This window comes from Acanthisitta chloris, unplaced genomic scaffold, assembly GCF_000695815.1.
Source record: "Acanthisitta chloris isolate BGI_N310 unplaced genomic scaffold, ASM69581v1 scaffold4514, whole genome shotgun sequence".
Taxonomy (NCBI): Eukaryota; Metazoa; Chordata; class Aves; order Passeriformes; family Acanthisittidae; genus Acanthisitta; species Acanthisitta chloris.
The window spans coordinates 226,070-245,084 of NW_008669755.1; the positions used below are offsets into that span (position 1 = coordinate 226,070).

Below are 19,015 nucleotides of genomic sequence, written 5' to 3' on the forward strand. Positions count from 1 at the left end.
GATTCAAAGGGGTGAAGGAGATGGTGGGGACAGGTTACTCTCCTAAATGATCTTTCACCTTCAGATGAGCAGTCTGATCAAGGTGCAAGTCACAGTGGGGAGGATGAAATTTTCCTGAATGGAAGAGAATGCTGGAAATTCATTTTCTATCTGCTCTAAATTTTATTTATACAGGGATAAAAATTGCCTGTCTTCTTAATAAATCCACATTTTCCTGCTTGGCATTTGGGATAGTTCTTTGTGATGAGTGGGGTAAGGCATGGAGAAAAGATCTGACAATGGGGGGGGGGAGGGGGAAAAAAAACCCAAACACCAAAAATTCATCTTGTATGTCTTCCACTGCATTTGTTAAAGTGAGTGTTTGCTGGAGAGAGGGTGAAACAAATCTAGATTCAAATTGCACAGGATAGTGGCAAAAGAGTTGAATCATTTTGGGAAATTGTATCTCCCAGCTTGTGTCAGGTTTGTCCCAGCCCTGTCATTCAGGGCTTGCTTTAGGTGGGAGGGATCCTGCTGGCTCATACACCGACACTGGGACTGGTCTGCATGTCACATTTCCGTCTTGGTGCTTATCTCCCTGACCTCAGGGATGGGAGCATCTCCCACAGCCTGCCAGACCTGAGGGCCACGTGCAGCTGATGGCATGGATGGTTATTCAGGGAGCTGATGTAGTTAGCAACAGAGACATCATATTCTAGTCTCTCTGTATTTGTTTTCTCCTTTTTCCTTTGTGATTGGCTGCGAGTGCATCTGGATTCCCAAGGAGTGACTTTCTGCACTACATCACCCGCTGCCCATGACTTAGGTTACATTTCCTTTGTTTCGCTTTTTCTCTCTAAGTTATGTTTTTCGTTTGACTGGAAGCAAAGTGATATGGCTTTTGAGATACCCCACGTGTTTTTTAACTCCATGAGGGTTTCTCAGAAGGGTTGGTATCTCCACTGACCCTACCAGAAGACCTCCCAGCTGTGCTTTCAGACAGGACACTTGCATTTTTCCATGCCCAGAGCTGAAATCTTCATCCACAAACATTAACTAAAAGTTTTGTTGGGTGTTGCGTTGTCCTAATTGCTTGTGTCCCTTCTACTGTAGACCCCGACTGGGCCAGCTTGAATCTTGGAGCCCTCATATGTATCGAATGCTCAGGTATACACCGAAACCTTGGCACACATCTGTCCCGGGTACGCTCCCTGGACCTGGACGACTGGCCTATAGAGCTCATCAAGGTGATGTCTGCCATCGGGAACGAGCTGGCCAACAGCGTCTGGGAGGAGAACAGCCAAGGCCACATGAAACCTTCATCAGACTCCACAAGGTAGGCTTGCTGACTCCATCATGCTCTGGCACACAGCGGGTAGTAATGTGATACTCCTCCTTTTAAAATCTGCGTTGGAGTGAACCTTGTAAAAATTACCATGTAGATACACCTTCACTGCATGCCCAGAATGAACATATGTAAAAAGTTGAGTGACCTTGTTACTTCTTCATTCTTGTGAAGGTTTCCTCAGCAGCTCTACAATGTTGTTGTTCATTTGCCTGACTGACAACAGTGGGAGATGGAAACCTCCCACCTGGTCATTCCTCAAGCTGAATTATCCTGTCATGCGTTTCTTTGTCTTGGTCGGCCACACAGTTCCTGTCCCTTGGACTATCAGTTTGTGATTAATAATCTGCCTTCAGAAGTTTGAGCTCATTCAGAAACTTGTACCTGGCCATCAGGTCTTTGGGTTCTCTTCACAGATGTTCACTGTGGACTTGATTGCTATTTCCCATGTGAAACCATGACTTGGGGGAGGGGGGGGAGTGTTGCCTGTGAGAACAGTATTTTACAAACCTCTCATAGCTCCACACAGTGAAAATCTTCCTGTGATAAGTTGTCCTACCAAAAAATAAAGGGTTTTATGCTTAATTTATCTGAGCAGTGTCAGAGATAGATGTTTTGAAAATACAGATTTGAATATATTTGGGATGTAAGTTCAGCATATTGGTGTGGAGGAAGTGGAGTGGCCTCTGGCAGGGGGTTCAGGCAGGAGAAAGACCTTCTGGACCAGGTTGCATGCTGGGCCAGCCTTTGAAGTTGTCTTCAGAAGGGCATTGTGGTGGTCTTGGGGGAGCTCCAAGGGGCAGCCAGCATCTGAGCACTGCTCCATCCCCAGGACAATGGTTCAGCTCTTGGTCTGTGCTTCCTGCATATGAAAGAACTCAGAGGGAATTACGTCTTGATTTTGTTGATGTGTATGTCAGGATCCTGCTTTTTTGCAGTTCCAGGTCAGGTGCAATGGTAACCTGAGAGCACATCCCTGGGCCACCTCCCATGGTGCAGGAGTAAGTTTGTGCTGTTGTCTGTAATAAAGTAAACTGCTCCTTATTGCATCATTTCGTTAGCCCTGAAAAATGAATTTGTGGTGCCACCTTTGGTTCAACTTCGAGAATGAAGCCGCTGCATTAATCAGGCTACTTAGATGAATGACTGTGCATATAAAAGTGCTCAGGGAGACACAAAGAGAGGTTTGGTTCAGATGGAAACGGGATGTCTGAGCATACAGGTGTGTTACTGGGCAACATAGTGACTTCATCCAGCAGATCAAGATGAACTTCTCGCTGCCTTTCAGTCACTGGTATCACTTTCATCCTTATATTCCTGCACCTAACAAAATATGTTGCTCCTTGCTCCTGAGGGGAGTTGGAGAGATACCTCAGTTCTAAATACTTGCAAGGAACAGGCAGACACTCACTTAGAATTTTATTTTTAAAAGAAGAAAACCCACATTATTTTAATAGTCATATAATAAACATCATGAAAAACCTAAAATCCATGTGGCTGTGATGAAAAGAGCACCATCCATTTGAACTAAATAGTTCATGTGGGGTTGAGTTTTACTTACAGAAAATCAACTTTGTTCGCTTTGTGTTTCATGCTTAGGGCTGATTTTAATTCTCCTAATTTGTTTCTGTCCATCCTTATGGTTGTTTTCAGCTTCTTCTGATTGTCAGTGACATCGTTGCACTTTCTTTCCTGCACTGTAACATTTTTGGACAAAATTATTCATTTTATGAATAGGAATTTCTGGCTCTGTGTCCAAGTGCACAGTGACATGATGGAAGAGGTGCTGGAAAAGGTGGAATTAACATGATGTGGAACTTTTTCCACAAAGCAATTGTAATCTTGCTCTGCAGCTCCCGTTCTGCTGTTTGCAGCAGGGACTGGAGTGCTATTTTTCATGTAAATACCAGCAGAGTCTGCTTTTTCCAAGTGTGTGCCTCTTTTTGTGCTTTGCTTTGGTCTCAGCCAGCATCACAATCCTTCTGTCCAAGCTGTGGCAAGAAAATAGGTTCAAGTTCTTCATCCAGAAGTTGTGCATGCCACGTTCTCACTGCAGTTTGCAGTTTTGCATGAGGAATCCTCTTGGAAGTAGCTGAAAGGAGAGTTAAACAACCCCAGTTTCTGTTGTTAAGGGACCAAAGGGGGAAGAGGCAAGAAAGTCAGCAAGTTCTTTGGAGTTCTGGTGGAGAAAGGATGGAGGGAGATCAAGGAAGAAAGGAGCATTCAGCATAGCCCCATGTGACAGGGAGGAGAGCGGAGAGCTGGCACTGTGGGAGGCTGTTTCTGCCAGTGCTGGTGAGCTCTGGGATCAGCCAGAATCTTGAGAGCTGCTGTGTGAGTGCTCACACACTCAACACGCTCCTTCTTTAAGGAACTCTCCACAAAGCCCCAGCCAATGGGAGAAGGAAGTACTCCCATGTTTTCCTCCAAGTTTTGTCCAAACTTGTTCATATCCTCATTCGCTTCTGCAGCCCTGCTTACTGCATGCTGCATCCAGGGGTGGTGGGAGTCACCATCCCTGGAGGTGTGCAAGGAACAGCTGCATGTGGCACTTGGTGCTTTGGTCTACTTGACAAGGTGGGGATCAGTCACACGTTGGACTTGATGATCTTGGAGGTCTTTACCAACCTGTGATTCTGTGATCTCTCCTGCGTTGTGTTCCCATTTTCAGTTCCGCTCATTAATTCACACCTAATGGCTTTCCACGTTTGCTCAGACCTTCAGGCTGTGCCTATAAAGTAGTGGAAACACAGGAACAGAAGATTTCTTAATTGTTCCCCCAGCTGATTCATGGCATAGCACAAAGCAGCAGTAAAAGACCCTAGATAAACACAAATTTCTCCTGTGTTTCTGTATGATACGCATGTGTCTGTGCTTCAGTCTCCACTGTGCCACCCCTAAAGCACCGAAAGTTGTTAGCAGAGCGGGGTTGTTCAGCCTGGAGAAGAAAAGGGGAGAACTTAGAGCCTTCCAGTGTCTAAAAGGACTCCAAGTGAGCTGGAGAGGGAACCTGGGACAAGAGCCTGAAGTGACAGGATAAGGGGAATGGCTTCCCACTGCCAGAGGGCAGGGTTAGATGGATATTGTTAAAAAACTCTTGGCTGTGAAGGTAGTGAGGCACTGGCACAGGTTGCCCAGATAAGCTGTGGCTGCTCCATCCCTGGAAGTGTTCCAGGTCAGGTTGGATGGGGCTTGGAGCAACCTGGGCTAGTGGAAGGTGTCCCTGCCCATGGCAGGGGATTTGGAGCTAAATGGACTTTAAAGGCCCCTTCCAACCCAAACCATTCAGACCTCCTGTGATCCTTTAGGCAGATCTACAGGTCATTTGGTGCCCCTGGATCAAAACCAGCATCTTCTATGGCCTCTGGCATTAAACTGGAATGTTATGGGAGCACAGGTGTGGTGAAATTCCCAAGGAAATACTGCAGGGTAAAGCAGCAGCACGAGGCAAAGGTGAGACTGAGGGTGTTGGTGTGATTACAGGGAGGAAGGAGGAATGAACGCGCGCTCTTGGTGGGCACGAAAAGTTCGTGAAGCAGCAGAAAACCCAAGCACGGGCAAATACATGAGTGTGGAAGGGAGCAGAGACCAGCTGCCCTCTGAACAGTGGTGTCCGTGGGTCCCTGATTAGGTCAGCTTTGGCAAGCTGGTAATTGGTTCCAGCAATTACCAGCAGCCCTGAGAAACGCCGCTCAAACTTCGGGAGCCCGGTGACAAATTGAAGCTGACTGCTGGTGAAGGAGTATCGACTTCCCATTTCTAAACAGGGGGATCATTAGTCAAGAAAAGCATCTTTTAATTACTCGGAGGAAGAAAAAAAGAAAAAGGGGGGAAAAGGAAAAGGGTCTTGCAATATGGATCCTGCAGACAACCAGCAGATCTTTTCCAGGTGTATTCAATACCAAATTTATTGGCAAGCAAGGGAGGGGGCAAGCAGGGGCAGTTTGCCTGTGGTCCCTCCTTCGGTAATGTGGGTTTAATTTGGAGTAAGAAGTCAAATTAGAGTAAATCAATGTTGCGACAATTAACTGGGGCTGGGGATGAGATCAGGATTTTCCCTCTAATTGCTATTGATGGTTTGAGCACACCCTTACGCCGGCACTTTGGAGTAGCCCAGCAGGGCAGAGCTGCTCCGCAGAGGAATGTCACAGACCTGGGGGAGCCAGCTGGAAACTGCACTCTGTGTCCCCTGCGGCTTCTGCACTGGTGTGCAGATCTCCTACTAGATATTTAGCTTTCTTCTGGACACACATGTTTTGCTTTCTCCATCTACTGACTGATCCTGCTCACGTGGCAGACTTGCTTGTCACCATTGACTTCCTAAGATACTGTTGGCCTTTTCCAAATGAGACAGGCTGCCACCATCCCTCTGCCCACTCCAGGAGATGATTATCTGCTTCCTCACCCTCTTTCACTGAGCTTCCAAGGTCTCCCTCTCTGTTGCACTGAGATGGATGTGCCAACCTCCACCAGCTGGAGGCTGCTGGGCAAGCAGAGGGGAGGAGGGAAGGCAGTGTTATGTCCAGGCACCATCCCAGTCACACTTGCTCTTCTCCTACTCAAGTGATACAAATACCTGCATTAGCTACATGCAAACCTGAAAGGGTTCCACCATTTCAGCACCTTTTTAAGAATGTTCATACACAGGACCAACCTCCAGCTCCCTTTAAACTGCACCTTCTAAGCAAGGGATGAGTGGCTAGCAGAAGCTCGGGCAGTTTTAAGCTCTGCTTTTTAGCTGGAGGCTGGAGCATCTGCGGCAGTTGTGCTCAGGTAGTCTGTTTGCATAGCAGTTGCCCTGTTTGTTCTGGGCACCAAAGGTTAGGAGAAAATATAAACCTGGCTGGGAAGTCTGGAGTTGGGAGCCAGCAGTATCAGGAATTGACTTTCACCTTAAGACGTCAGATCCAGTTTGATTCCTCGTTCGCTAATGAGCTGTATTTAATGGTGTCAGGGAAAACATTATGCAGCTCGACGGGTTTTAGCCGAGGTTTGCAGCCCTATGCTGTGGCCTGGCTGGCTGCTCTGTTCCGAGGGAGCAGCCGCGGCGCCGATGCTTTCTGGGGGATAACTGGGGAGTGACTCCAGTGAAACATATCAGACCATGCCTTCTGTGAAAACATTAATCTGGGCCTCCTTGTTTTGTGAAAATAATTATTCCTTCATTACAGACAGTACAGATAAAGGGCAAGCCCAGGGAAACTGAGTGCCTCAGATCCCGGTGTTGTGTCCTGGATCGTGCAAGGATGCTCTGTTCCATCTCTCCTCATTTCTGGTTCTTTTTGGCTGTCTCCTTGCTGTTCTGGGGCTGTTGGTCTTGGATCCCTGGCATAAGGCGGCGGTGTCACAAATGGGGCCTGGGGGAGCATCAGTACCTCTCGCCGCAGTTGTCGGCTCCGGTTTCTTAGCAGTTCTTGGCCTGATGAGGTCAGTGTTTTGTGCCTTTTGAATGCCTCTCCACGCTTGACACCTTCCCCATTCCAGGGGTGGGGGAAGGGTTTTTTTAAAAATAAATTTAAAAAAAAAGAATGTATTGTGAAGGGCTGACCAGAACCCATCTGCAGTTGGGTGGCATCTGCTCCCCACATGTCACTTCCCTCATTAACAAGCAATTGAATTAATTAAATGCTACTCAGAACACGCATAACAAGCTACCGGCAGTGTCCAAATTAGCACTGATAATCAAGGATGATTTCCTTTATTATCCTGCTAAGTGGTGTGCAGGCTCTGATCTCCCTGTCTGCCCTCATCTATTTACATACCCCCAGCTTCTGCCTTTAGAAGCTGAGGGTTATCTTACCTAGTTAATTTGCCACGATCACCAAGCATGGCGGATTGATATTCCTGCCTCTGCTGAAGCAAACCCCCCTCCCTTCTCCCCCTGTTTCTTCCTCCCCAAGCCTGGTCCTTTGTATCTCAAGCTCCCTGATAAATTAAAAGCCACCCCTGTGGTCTCTCAAGTGAGTAATAGAGGCAGAAATTTCATTTTGCAACTGGCTGATTTAATGATCCAAAGGGTAATTAATGGCCTGATTATCTTAATGTTAAATATGTCCGGCAGCAATTACTGTGACCTCCCGCTTGTCAAGGTCCAGGCTATGCTCTTCTTTCAATTAAGTTCTCTGGGGCTTAATGGTATGAATAAACTCCTCTGATTCTATCATTCCGGACTCTGAGATTTAAGCGAGCTAGGGGCTCGTTTGGAGTTTTAATCAGCCCGTCTTCTACTTGAGTGATCAGAGTTAACAATTATAACAAGGACAGTTTAACTTTCTTTCTCTTCCCCCCTTCTACTTCTTTATGTTTTTTCATTGTTTTTCTGAAGTGCTCGAAGGGGATTTTGTTGATGGCAGCGGCAGCTTTGCTAGGCTAGTCTCTCCCTATATAAATTATCATGTGAATGCTGCTGTTTTTCCATTTGACAGGCTTAATTAATTGGCAGGATCGCCCGAAAATGACAGTGCCACTAATTGCAACTCCAAATCCATCTCTGTCACTGCGTCGCGCTCGTCGGTGGGCATGCCCCACTCCTCGCCGTGGCCGGCCTCTGTTGACGTTTTCCATTTCGGTTTTCACATCTCGTCGGGGAACGTGATGGGATGTGATAGCCCAAGATGTGCCTTTGGGTTTTCCAGGCATGCAGTTTGTGTGCAAGAATGACATTTACTGCCAATAAAGTTTAGACAGCTGGGCTTCTGCCGACCCAACAGCTACTAGGGGACATTGGGTTTGACTTAGGATAGTTCAGCAAGTCCCGTGAGCAGGGCAGACTTGGGGAAGGAATTAGTAAAAGGAATTAAAATAAAAACACACCAGCAAAGCCCGAGAGTCGTAACTCACTCCTGGTCTTGCTGGTGGCTGAACTCCACGATCAGCACGACTCCCAGTGAGCTGGAGTTCTATTAGCTCTTTTCTGGACAGAAGATATTTCATGGAGATAATGAGGAATATGTATAAATTATTAGTTATTAGGTTATTGCATTTTCAAACACAGACATAAATAAAAAGACTGATTCATATCTGCCAGTGAGCTCAAACCTCACCCCGTGCAGCTGCAGAAGCAAACTGGTTCTGACATGCTTTCAGATTAGAGTCATTGTATTGTTTTGCAATTAAATTTGAAAAAAAAAATAAGATTTGTCACTTACCAGTAGCTTCCAGGAAATGCATCTAATAGGAATAACTAAGTGAGGCAAATGAAATGCCAGCTTGGCTGGCTGCTGGTCAGACTTCACCCTTTGGAGTCCTCAGAAGCTGAGATGCAGCACTCCAGAGATGAAGGGTAGTCGTGGTAGTACCCTGTTTTCTTGTCCGTGTAGCTCTTTGGGCAGACCTTGTCATCCAGGGGCTGATCTGGTAAAACACTGGTGCCTGTGCGGCGCATGGGAGATGCCTGGATGATTAAAAATCAAAATAAAACAAACCACAACAACACAAACCTCTCAATCCTGATCGTCCAAGTTAATGAGCGCTTTAGATGAAATGCTCCCTGGTTCCTTCAACTGCATGTTTCTTGTGTGCAAATCTACCTTTGATAGCAGCCCACACACTTTGTAAACAGAAGCCTGGTTTGGGATAATTGTTACAGTCATTATTTTCCTCATTGATGGTAAAGAGAAACCTGCAAAGTATTTCTGTCTCCTCCTGCAGCACGTTGGAGCATCCATTGAAAAGTAGAGGTGTAAGAGCCACAACACTCATCTAAGTAGCATCATTACCACTTTATTAAATCCCTGGAGGTGCTCAAGGCCAGGTTGGATGGGGCTTGGAGCAGCCTGATCTAGTGGAAGGTGTCCCTGCCCATGACAGGGGGTGGAACTAGATGAGCTTTAAGGTCCCTTCCAACCCAGTGCTGAGTAGTGGGCCAGAGGCAATGGCCAATCTTTGAGTACTGAAGCTAAATAGAAGGGAAGGGCCTTCAAGGAGCTTCACTTTCAAACAAGAGGAAGAGAAAGGCCACAGTCTCTATTTTAGCAGCTTTTTCCCATTTTCTTACAAGTCCAGAGACGTTTGGTGGATTTCTTCTGTGACACCTCATTCCCAGGAGTTGTGTGAAACACTCACCCTTTGTTTCTGGAGGTAGTTTTCAGTGTCAATGAAAACAATGAGAAACCCACTCTGAATACCCCCAGAAGACTCAAAGAAAGACATCTTTGAGTGTCTTAAGCTTGCAAATTGGAGGTGGTTGAGGACATCCTGCCTCTGGAGGGTCCTGCAGTAGGGCCAGGTGATAGAGGCTGCAATGTTTTACTTTGGAGGTCCAGTTAACTTCCAGGTACCTTTATTCTACTGAGATTCTTGACAATTTTTAGTTCTATTTCTGTGTGTCATTGGCTACCATGCTGAAAAGCACCGAGGTAAGCTGAAATTTCCTAAAAACAGAAATTGATGAGCTGGTATACTTTGGGAAGTCTAGGATTTGAGGTCAGGACTCGAGCAATGAGGATTTCTTGCTGTTGTATGGGCAGTGATGAGTGAGACAGTGGGGAGATGTATTGGGAGAACAGTATTGATCTGTCAATGATCAGCTGTACAAAAAGTGATGGGTTTTTTGTTGTTTGCTAGAATAAGAACCAGTCTGGGGGCTGAGTGCCTGTTTTTAAGGTCTCAAAACCATATTGGCTTCAAACTTGACTTCCAGTTTAGACATGGGCTGATTATTTGGTGTTTTGTATTGCTTCTCTCCCAAACACCTAGCAGAGCTAGAGAGCATCTCAGATTGGAACACCATGTTTTCACTGGACTTCAAATCTGCTTGGCCATAAGCTACTTGAAAAGGTCAACTTAGAACTTGCCAGTAGAGAATCATCACTGTTTTTATAAGGAACTACTTGGGCCAGTGTTTAACTGTGGCAGTACAACAGAGGAATAGAAAAGGGAAAAGCTGAATTTCAAATGGGAAACAATTTTATTTATAAATTGATGGGAAATGTGGCTCACATCAAGCTAATGACCAAAGGCCAATGCAACTGGAAAGGAACTATCAGCCACTGTGGGTTAGTCTTGCCCCAGAAAATTCCTTGATTTCCTCATAAGCATTTAGAAAGAAAACAGGAGTGAGATCAGAGGCTGAAAGAGAACATTTTTGTGGAGGAGTGCACCTGTATTAGCAGACTTTCTGGAGCCCACTTTTTACCATTTACACACTCCAATGTGTGTGTGCACATATTCCCTGCGCCACAGCACCTGAGGAGAAAAACATGGAGAGTTTCATTGTAAGTATGGCAGGCTGAAAGCACTTGAAAAGGGAAGTTTACTGTCCAAGCCCTTGGGCAGCCTTACCAAGGTGCTCTTTGCCCTCACTGTATTTAACAGTGGCTATTTTATCAGTTGTTTCCAGAAGGAAACACTTGTGTTGCCATTTGCAAGGCTGGAACTTGTAGTACTAAAAAGGCCCAAATAAAGCCATTGAGGAGAAAGCTGCCAAATGCCAAGTGTCAGCTGTGATGAGGTCCCCAGGGCAGACCCAGAGGCTCCTCTGTGAGTGCTTTGGGAAGTACCAGGGGTCGAGCACTTGCTGCTTCTGAACAACTCAGCAGAGCTACTTATCTGGCAGGGAAAACATGCAGCAGATTAAAAAATATCTGTTTTGTTAGGAAGAAGACTTATGGAAAATATCTCCTTTTTATTTGAAGCTTTTCAGCATTTAACCTGTGCTTTTCACTCCTCCTGCCCTGAGGTCACATCTGTCTCATTGTACATCGGGGTTCCTCAAACATAAGGCATTTTAACTAACAGAATTCAAGTTGCTTTCCATATGTGGCATAAGTTGCTGTAAAGTCAGTTTCTTCTTGGTTTGTGCTGCCGAAGCTTTGCAGTATAAATTCTTTTTGCCATTTTATGTGCATTTTCCCCGGCTAAGAATTCTATAATTCTGGTTAAATGTGACAACTGGTTAGGCTCTGGCAGGGTGGGAGGTGGTCCCCAGGTTACCTTTTCTTAGGCTGAACCCAGGTGGGATGTTACAGGAATGTTGTGTTTGTGGGCAACAAGCTTTTGGTAGTTGTCACTAGTGATGGTGGTGGTTGTGCTCCTTTGTCCTCTCGTGTCAATCTTGCCCATGTCAGCCCTGGGAGGCTGTTTGGATGGCAGGTGGCTTTGTCTCAGCTCATGGGACAGCAGAGCAAAGAGCAGGCTGAAGCCAGCGGTGGGATACTGAACAGTGCTTTAAAGGCAGGCAGTGCCTCGCCGTGCTCCTGGTGGCTTTGCTGGCCAGTGACACTAGGCACAGAAGCAGCAGCATGTCTTTGCTTTGCTCGTGGCTACAGAACCCGCAGGGCTCCCTAACAGTAACTGTGACCAACTTTCTTTTGTGCTTTTTTCCCTTTTTTCCTCCTTTGTTTAAGACTGAGCTTTGTTTCTGGCGCTGCAGGAAGCTGGTAGCCTATGGCAAGGGACTGGGGAGATAAGACTTCAGTAAGATAACTAAATGAAAAGGGCAGCAGTGAAAAGATGGTGCTGGCTTTTGACTGGACTGAAACTTGATATACACACCAGCCCAAATGCAGGTTCCCTACGGCTCTCAAATGTTCTTCGTTGGTCAGAGATAATGCTCCTGCTGCTGGGTTTTTGCTGGGAGGGTGCTGATGAGGGACACCAGAGTGGCCAGAAGAAACCAGACCAGAATTCAAGTAATTAAATAGCAGGCTGAAATGTGTTGAGGTGAGCACAGGTGAAGAATCAGAGGTAGAAATTAGAGTGAGATGAAATGCCTTCCCATGCCTATTAACTAGATTGTGCAGACTGTGCAAAGTCCTGGCACTGAGGCAGTTTTTTGTGCGAGACTGCGAGAGGTTCGGTAGCTGGAAGAAGCCGTCTCATGGTAATTGGGAAGCCTCAAAAGGTGCAGATGGGCTAAGCTTCAAAAAGTCTTCATGCTGAACAGATGATTATGTTATGGCCTAGAAATCTTCCAGCTAACTTTGCTTTTTCCCGAAAAGATTTACATTTTCCTGGTTTCATCCAGGTCAGAATTTCCTAAGGGATGTTTTTATTGTATTTTCCCTTCTCTGCAGCACCAGCCAGGCCTGGGAAGCCAAGGTGCATGCACAATTCAATCACAGCTCCATCATGCTTTTAAAAAGACTGCTTTGCAAGTGGAAGGAACAGGATTGTGTCACTGTGTGCTAAAGCTAACTATCTTCTTCTTATGAAGATGACATCCAGAAGTTGACTTTTTTCCCCTTTCTCCTCTCAAGAAGCCAAAATGTGCAGCTCTAAACCCCTGCTAATGACACGCATGTGCTCCTGTCTGTGGCTTTCCAGACAAGATCTGCATTGGCCACTTGTGCAGCTCCCACAGCTCAGACCAGCCACAAACAGATCCCTGAGGTTGCTTGGATTCACCTGTTGCGTTCAGGTGAAAAGGTGGAAGAGAAAAAAGCAGCTACAGAAATTAATTAGCATTACTCGTTCAGACTTCCAGTCAAGGTGAAAATATTATTATTTAAAATTATATTGTTATTTAAAATGTTATTACAATTGCAATTCTGAGCAGTAGAACTGCAGTTTGGGCTGGCCCAGGTGCTCCCAGCTGTGGTTTCAGCTGGCTACTGTGAACACCACCACCAGCAGAAGAGGTGTGTAGGTGTAGGTCAGCGCTTGCTTTGTCTGGCATCCCCTTGGGAGAAGACCTGGATTTCCTGGTGTGCTGCACGCTGCAGGTGATCCACATCTGTGCAGGTAACCCCTGCTCTGGGGGAAGTGTTTGGCTCTCAGTCTGTGCACAGATAACTTGATGTATACTTGCAGGAGTTGTCAACCTCACTGCTTCCAGCTCTAGGGCAAGAACAGGGAATTTAAACCTGGGGAAGAGAAACATTCCTTAATTATGTTGTGAAATTTCTAACTGACATCATCTCAGAGCCCAGTCTCTTGCCTGTGGCACGTCAGCCCTGGGGGCAGTACGACAGCCTGGCGCTGCCACACAGATTTGCTGGGGCAGCCGCAAAATGCATTTGGAGGTTGGATAAACTCGGCAGCCAAAGGACCCTTTGAAATGCAGAGTACCTGTTTTGTGTGTTAAAAATCAGTCACCAACATTTTGAATCTTTTTTGAAGGCTGTAGTGTGTTTTACAAGGGGTCTTGGGTATATGGAGGAGCAGGCAAGGCATAGTATGCTGGGAATGCTCCAAGGGAAATGAGAGAACAGAATGTCCAGAAAGTGATTCTTCTGTAAAATTTTGAAACTCATGAAGTTAATATAGGTCCAAATCCAATGTTTTAGCTGACATTTGTTGTCACATTTGCATTTTTGTGGAGTCAGACGGCTTGTTGGATACCCATGTACACATTAAGATGCAGAGCAAGAGAGAGAGAATGCTAAGAAATATTTCAAGTCTTCAGTGAGTATCTTAAGAAACCCCTAAGGGGGTTGATGAGATTGCAGTGACTGGGGCTGAAGGGGTTTGCAGGCACTTGGAAAATGGGTTCTTGTAGTTCAAGCAAACACTCCTAGGAGAAGGGATGGAGGTGTTTGGACTGGTTACTTTGGGCTGTGCAGGCCTTTCCCAGGGAAACTAATGATCTCAGTGGCCTTTGCTTTCTGGATTCACTGGATCTCTGGCAAGAAATCTCACAGCGTTCAGCAGCTACAGCAGATTTTAAAATGTTTCTCTCCTCACTCCAGAAGACTGCAGAAATCAGCTGAAACCAAGATCTAATTCCAGTGCACTTTCCTCCCCTGTCCCTGCTCCCCTCTTGCATCTGCTGGATGTCCATTTCTGTAAGTTTTCCCTTCAGAACAAACCTATCATTTTTCACCACAGGATATTTACAGCTTCAATCAGTGCCAAATTCAGTTGGCTTCTGATCTCATTGCTGGAAGTTATAGATGCAGATATTATTTGCACTGTGGTTAATTATGGAGCAATCAAACTTTGGCTTTTCCACTGTAATTTCCTCTGCCAGCTAATTTAATTAATCACCCCCAGCTCAGCTCTTCCAGCTGCGACCGGCAGGGTCATTAATTAGACATGTGGTGGTAGCTCATAGACCAGTTCCTGTTAAGGGGCAGCTGCCCACTTGATCTCTAGGGGAGCAATAGCTTTTTCCCAAGCATCCAGGCAGGATTCAAGGTTACTGTATTCCTCCGAATCAGTTCCCAAAAGGTGGACTGCAAGCAAACAGCAGGACCTGCCAGTGCTCAGCTGTGAGGTCTGGTTTGGCGAGGCAGCACTGGGATCAGAGGTGCCCACCAAGGTGCCATTTAAGAGTCTGACCCAGCAGTTCCCAGTGGTCCATCCTCTCTGGTCTGATGCAGGAGCTAAAAAACATACACCCATGAACTTGATAGAGCTCCCTCTGACTGTTGGTGAGAGCTGCCTGGTGTTTGTCAGATGAAAAATAGAAGATTTCCAGCTTACTAGCCCTGGGAAGGCCAAGCACTTTGCAGGAACGCCACAGATGCCTGGTCTTTGCTCTTCCATGGTCTACTTTGATAGTCAGCAATAACAGACTCTGCATCCAAAATATCACAGAATCACTGAGGTTGGAAAAGCCTTCCCAAGATGACCAAGTCCAACCATTAGCCCAGCACTCCCAGGTCCATCAATAAACCATGTCCCAAAACACCACATCTCAGCATCAAAGCATCCTCCACATCCACCATGTTCTGAGACTGCAAGTTTTCTTTTTGTTACCAGGATCTTCATCCTCCTTGGAGTGCCAGCAAAGCCACTGGTATTCCCATTACACCACGTATTAGTTTTTGGAGGAGGTAAGCTAGAAAAGGTGAAACTCGACGAATTCCTTGTAGTTCTTGGGCAGCTTTTCCAACCACACATGACAGCTAGCTAGTTTTACTGCACTTTGATTTCGAACCTGTTGCAAAGCTGTCATTTCCAATCAGTGCCGCCGTCTGCCAGCAGTAGATTGCTGATGGATTAGTTGGAGTCTCCCCCACTTCTTTTCAGAAGAGTCAAACTCCACTCAAGGCAACTGTTTTAATCATATTGGCCCAGAAAGCCTCCTTTCAGGCTCTTCCGTCCAAAGCATCCGTCAACCCCACCCAGAAATAGTGAACTGAAAACAAAACAATTGGTTCTCTTCCCCGTGTTGCTCTAACTGCCTTTTCTAACAGCAAAGCAGTGCTGTGGGCTCGGGCCCCTCTCTTCTGTGGAGAACAAGATGCTTCTGATGCAACTCTCCCTTCAAGTGCATCACGCGCTTCACTGGTGGCTTTTTACTTCCTTGTATCTCTCAGAAGGTTCCCTTAGTGTGAACTGCTTTGGGAAGGTGTTTTCAATACAAAGTCCTTTCCTTGCTCGCTGTCAGGAAGAGCTTTAGGGATTCTCACAAAGATGCAGTTCAGCAACTGTTTCAGAGTGGAGGGTCACATCTGCTTCTGCCATCACAAGAAGATTGTTGACATGCTATTGCCATAGGAGCCCTGAGTAAGAGTGGTTTGTAACTGATGAGAAGGCAGCTTGTCACTCCAGAGGAGCTCTACACCTTGCTTTAGAGCAAAAGGGAGTACTTCCACTAGACATCAGTGCTGACTTCAGCAGGGAACAGCCATATCTCCATGCTAGGGATGCTCCTTTGGGAAATCCTTTCTCAGCTTGAAGTCTCACAGCTGGAACTGCTGCAGCTCGAAGGGAGTGGGGGCCATGCAGTGTGTGTATGCATGCAGAGAAGGAGAATCAAAGAGTCATTAAGGGTGGGAAAGACCTCCAATATCATCAAGTCCAGCCTTAAATATACTATATATTATAGCTTCATGGGATATATGTATATATTTTATAGCTTTACCTTAAAAAGGAACTGCTAACTAATATGCCACACGAAAGCAGAACAACTGCCAGCATTAGTTAGAAGATAGTCTGCAATGGCAACCTGAGTCTGGAGCGATCCCCATTCCTCACTGAAGAAAGGCAGCATCCAAAATTCATAAAATAGCCATCAGGGTTCTATGGGTAAGCTGGAAAATTAGTTTGTTTTTGCTCTACAAGAATTGGAATTGCATTTGGTCTTGATCAGCAGATTGCAATCACCCAGTGCAACTTCACCTACTAGTGTCACTCAGTTTTGTTTTATTTGAGCAATAAATATATTAAATCTTCTCAGAGCTATTGCGTGTCTTCTGTGGAGACTCATCATGGTCCTGCCAGGCATTCATCAAGGCTCCCAATGAGCCACCGCATGAAGTATTCCTCTGCTCTTTATCAATCAAAACAGTTTACTTACAACTTTTTCCTCCTGAAGTAATCAAAATCTGATACTCCACAGATTGCAGAAAATTGTCACTGCTGTATTCTGTGCTAATCCATCATGTGAAACAGGCATAATTTGGGCATCAGAAGAGCATTAAATGTTTAAGTAAGCAAGAGAGTCCATCAACTGCTCCAGATGACAGGGCAGAAAAATGTTTGGATCATAGGTACGTAGGGAATGGCAGCACAGACCTAACAGAGTGATAGGGCATCCACAATCTGCAGCAGCCCAGGGTTTCCTCTGTTCTTCGTGATGTCACTCAAATATTCAAAAGAAATACTGAGGCCAACAGAATGAAATTAATTTTTAAAGCTTCAACTTCATTACGAAGCTCATTTGTGGAAGATAGTCCAGGAGATGGTTAAAATATCCATCACTTTCTTGTCACCTTGTTTTACTCTGTACAGCCCAGTATGAGCTTCCAGGAGTAGCTTGTCTATTAATGATGAGAGTGGGGGGAAATGTCATTTTTATGCCATGTACTTGAGCAAAACATGCTCCTTTGCCATCTTCAGTTCCTGAATTTACTGCTCTGATAGCGAATGCGAAGGGCAGGCCCCATGTGATGAGGCTGGACAGTGTGGCCTCTCTGTGTGAGATATTTCATGAGGCTCCGAGCAGCCTGGTCTAGTGGAAGGTGTCCCTGCCCGTGACAGGAGGTTGTAACAAGGTGGGCTTTAAGGTCCCTTCCAACTCAAACCATTCTGGGATTCTTGAGAAGTGCTGTGGGACTTGAGTCCGCCTTAAAGTATGAACAGTAATGAGAAGACATCTCACAGTCGCATCTGAGCCAGAGGACGTCTGCTCTGTTTCTTTATGAAACACCAATTCCAGTGGACTGTAGAGAAAATTCTCCACAGAGAGGCAGTGGATGTGGGATTCCTTGTGCCTTTATTCTGCAGCAAGGAGCCAATCCAGAAGCTTCCTTGATGGAGGAATGATGGTCTTCTGGCAGGATTTATGATCCTCTTGTGATCTGACAAAACATCAGCGGAGTAGATGTTGAGTCACACTGGATCACAGGTATGGTTTGTGTACTCACAGCCCTCAGTTCTTCTGTCCTCTCCTTTTCCAGTCAAGTTGCATTTTAAACTAATTTCCCCTCTAGTAGCACTTCTGTATGTACCATTTCCCTTCACTTAGTGTCATAAAACAAGCTCTGGTTTTCAGGAGGAACAAATATTCTGTGTTATCAATGGAGTTCAACAGCACCAGGGTGTTGTGCATCAATCCAGGGGCACAGCTTCCCTCCAAATAATAAAAGACCTATTGTAATTAGTGTGAGCCTTCCCTTTGGAAGGGTGACTGGCGAGGGGAAATTACCAAGACTTGAGACAGTAATTATCAGGCCCTGCAAACAGCAAATCAAGCTGTCCGTACCAATATCCCTGAGGAAGGTGCCCCAGGAGAGGGGCTGTGTCGGAGCCGGCCGGGCGTGAGCCCTCTGAGCTGCGAAAGGTGCTGATTGTAGTTGTCAGTTTTTCTGCTGCTATAAGCTCTCCTGCTATAAATACAGCCCAGCCACCCTCGTCTTAAAGGGATCCTTAAAGCTTCCTTTTCTCCCCTTCCACCGCCCCAAAGACACGGCTGCTGACAGTCCAAATGTTTGAAATAATTGGATTCTGCATTCTAATTCATCTGTAAAGTATTTGTTGATTAAATTAGCCTAATAGATATTATTTCTTACATGACTGCATAATTTTATCCTGATTGGATCACTATGGCACTAACGAGTCCCCCCATTTACTATTGACTCGAGAATCACAGAAGGCTAGAGATAACTATCATCTTGTTTCCATTTTTTTCCCTTTCCCAGGGTAAAAGTTAAACTGATTTATACTCAAAAGGCACAGCGCCGATGTTCAGGTACAGCTGGATCTCAGACTGTGAAACCAGCGTCAGAATGGAAAGAAATGTTGGTTTATATAATCTCGAGCCCTCTTATTTACTCAGTGGGTTGTTCTGAAGCAGAAAGATTAACTGACCATTTAAATGCCTTTGGGGGGGGAAATGGAGATATTTTTAAATTAAATGCATTTTATTATCTCATCAGAACAGATAGGCGCACTGCAAACGAACCTCGTAAGGACTGCACATATCTGGGGAAATGAAATGCTCTTTGAGATAATGTTTCCCCAAAAGTGGCTTTAGCCTCTATTAGTAAGATTTTTCTTTGAGCTGCAATTTGAGTGTAACCAAGAGAAAGGAAGAGGAAAACAAAATTGCATTTAGTTTCACACTGAACGAGAAGAGATCTTTCTTTCCTAAGGAAGAAGGATCTGTGTCGGAGTCCCACTCATCAGCCATAGGGATGACAGCCTTGTGCCCCTCCAGCTCTCCACAGTCAGCCAGCCACCCAACCCAGCAACCCTTTGCGTGTGGCGGCGCTTTGTTGGGAAGGGGTTAACAGCACAAGTGGCTTTCTCCCCTGCCCCAGTGGCTGGAAACAGCTGGTGGGTTTTGTATAGCGCCGGTGA

General features: G+C 45.7%; 1 protein-coding gene across 1 annotated transcript in view; it reads left to right on the forward strand.

Annotated features, from left to right (window-relative positions):
* The window catches only part of LOC103801031 (arf-GAP with GTPase, ANK repeat and PH domain-containing protein 1), a 226,479-nt gene that overhangs the window by 193,322 nt on the left and 14,142 nt on the right, over positions 1 to 19,015 (forward strand). The window contains exon 14 of the mRNA XM_009073430.1: positions 1,093 to 1,315. Within this exon, the coding sequence (XP_009071678.1) occupies positions 1,093 to 1,315 (223 nt within the window). The remainder of the gene's footprint in view (positions 1 to 1,092; positions 1,316 to 19,015) is intronic.